General features: G+C 36.2%; 1 protein-coding gene across 1 annotated transcript; it reads right to left on the bottom strand.

The window, feature by feature from the left end:
* Window positions 1-1,390: 1,390 nt before the first annotated feature.
* On the bottom strand, window positions 1,391-1,804 carry LOC106874441 (GATA zinc finger domain-containing protein 14). The gene has a single exon (XM_014922176.1). It carries the CDS (start codon window positions 1,802-1,804, stop codon window positions 1,391-1,393), a length of 414 nt encoding a protein of 137 aa, XP_014777662.1.
* Window positions 1,805-2,812: the final 1,008 nt, after the last annotated feature.

Genomic DNA, 2,812 nt, shown 5'->3' with positions numbered 1-2,812 from the left:
CTGTCCTCGTCTGTTGTTATTTTTTGTATATTCTCCCATATATATATATATATATATATGTATGTATGTATGTATATATGGATATATATATATATATACACGCACACATATATCGGCAAATATACAATTCCACTCGAATTTAGATCAAATTTGCTTTGCCTTAATTTGCTAATTCTTTCTCAATTGGGTTCCATTCTGGCGAAGCGATACGAGAAGCGTGACGCATCATGTGTTGCCCGTTATTGTTTGATAGCGAACCAAAAATGGAGAGTTTTAGAAATAAGAATCATATTTGGACAGCATAGAGTTGGATACTTCCCAATAGAATAGTACGGTGCTGCCTACATGGTTGTACCAATGTTTTGTTTCGTTGGTTCTTTGTTTGGCAAGAAGGACCGGAAAAACCTGGAACAATATGGCTTGCACTTCATTCTAGACATTCCTTGCATCATTTCAATATTAAACGATATTACACATTGCCAAAAAAATTGCGCAGCGCCAAATTGTTAGATATATATATATCTTACCCATATACATACATTTGAACCCCACCCCACACACATACAATTATATTTGTTTGTATGTATGTATGAATGTATACGTGTATATATGAATGTATGTATAGATGTATGCACGTATCTATATATACATTTATGAATGTATAAATGTATGTATGAATGTATGTATGCATGTATGGCATTTCTATGAAGAAAAGGAATGAAACTTAATGGAAAAAGATTATATTGATAAAATTACAAAATAAGTAAGCGGGTTAATTAATTAATATTAGGGTCAAGGAGACTTTAAAGACACCATAATTGGTCCTTATTTAACATGTCTTTCGCTTTCTCTCGTGAATCTTTATCCCTCCCCATGTCTGTCTGTTTGTCTGTCTCTCTGTCTCTCTCACTCTCTCTCTCTCACTCTCTCTCTCTCACTCTCTCTCTCTCACTCTCTCTCTCTCACTCTCTCTCTCTCACTCTCTCTCTCTCACTCTCTCTCTCTCACTCTCTCTCTTTCTCACTCTCTCTCTCTCACTCTCTCTCTCTCTCACTCTCTGTATGTCTGACTGTCTGTTTCTGTCTGTTTCTGTCTGTCTGTCTGTCTGTCTGTCTGTCTGTCTGTCTGTCTCTGTCTGTCTATGTCAAAGACACATGTGAATGATAATGTTTCTTTTCCAGAGAAGAAACAACCAAGGAAAAGATTAACGTATTCCAAAACTAAAAAAAAAAAAGAAAGAAAAGGAAGAAAAAATAAAAATAAAAAATAATTGATAGTCATAAAAATAATAAATAATAAAATTAAAATGAAAACCATCTGAAAATTTTAATTTGTTCTTTTAAAAATGAAAAAAAAAATGATAATGTTTCATAGAACAATAGAAAAAAATTTAAAAAATTGATACTGAGTTCCTCTTGATATTATAATGATAATGGTTATCGTTGTCATCGCCGTAATCGTCGTTGTTGCCGTGGTTATTGTCGCCGTAGTCGTTGTCGTTGTGGTCGTTGTCTTTGTTGTTATTGAAGCCGTGGTTGTTGTTGTGGTCGTTGTCGCCGTGGTCGTTGTCTTTGTCACTGTGGTCGTTGTAGCTGTGGTCATTGTCTTTGTCACTGTGGTCGTTGTCACTGTGGTCGTTGTAGCTGTGGTCGTTGTAGCTGTGGTCGTTGTCTTTGTCACTGGGGTCGTTGTTGCCGTGTTTGTTGTTGCTATGATCCTTGTCACCGTGATAGTTGTAGCTGTGGTCGTTGTCACTGTTGTTGTTGTCGCTGTCGTCTTTGTACGCACATTCACAACCATACATATACATACAGTCACACACACACACACATACACACGCACATTGCATGTGACGGGCTTCTACACAGCTTCTATCTCCCAAATCCACTCACAAAACATTTCTCGGTCCGGTAATATAGTAGAAAACATTTCCCCATTGTGTTGCCGCGCAGTGGAACAGATCTTGAAACCACGTGGTTGGAAAACGAATTTATTAACTGCACAGCCATGTCCACACCTAAATCAATCAATAAATATTCTCCAAATTTGTAATAAGTAACTTGCTTCTCAACCAAATGCTCTTCGATTCAGTCCCTTCTTTCAGTTTCCGGCTACCAAATCCATTCACTAGGCTTTGGTCAACCCAAGGCTACAGCAGAAGGCACTTGTCCGAGGTGTCACGCAGTGGGACTGAACACGCAACCTTACGTATGTGTGTGTGTATGTATGTGTATGTGTATATGCGTGCCTATGTTTGTGCTTCTCTTCCGCTACCGCTTGACAGCCGCTGTTGGTTTGTTTACGTCAATGTAAACTTAGCTCTTCGGCAAACAAGACTGAATAAATTCCAGATTTATAATTTGATTTTTAGTCTTCGACTAAAACCCTCCAAAGCACTGCTTCAGCATGGTCGCAGTCCAGTGACTGAAACAAGCAAGAGATAAAAGGCATTTAATAACTATTTGTATTATTATTTTTTTTAGCCATATTAATGAAAACAAACAAAAAAAAAGTGATTAATATACCAATTCTGAAGTATAAACATTTTCAACTTTCTCCATAGCAGTGTTTATGAATTTAGACAAGCTCATACGGATGGCTAATTAACTACACACGGCATAGATTTTGTTTAAAATTGCTTTATTGGTAGATTTTTCTGATTTTTGCTTCATTTAGTTTTGGTAAATTTTGAATGGAACCAAATAATGGTAGTAATAAAAAGAAAACAAAGTTATTCGTTTTAACGTTCTTTGATCTTTCATGTTTATTGCATTTATTGGTGGAATATTTTGAAGAAATTGTGCCAAATTAT

Source organism: Octopus bimaculoides, chromosome 24 (assembly GCF_001194135.2).
Source record: "Octopus bimaculoides isolate UCB-OBI-ISO-001 chromosome 24, ASM119413v2, whole genome shotgun sequence".
Classification (NCBI taxonomy): Eukaryota; Metazoa; Mollusca; class Cephalopoda; order Octopoda; family Octopodidae; genus Octopus; species Octopus bimaculoides.
The sequence above is the reverse complement of the archived record's forward strand: the minus strand, read 5'-3'. Positions and strand labels throughout refer to the sequence as shown.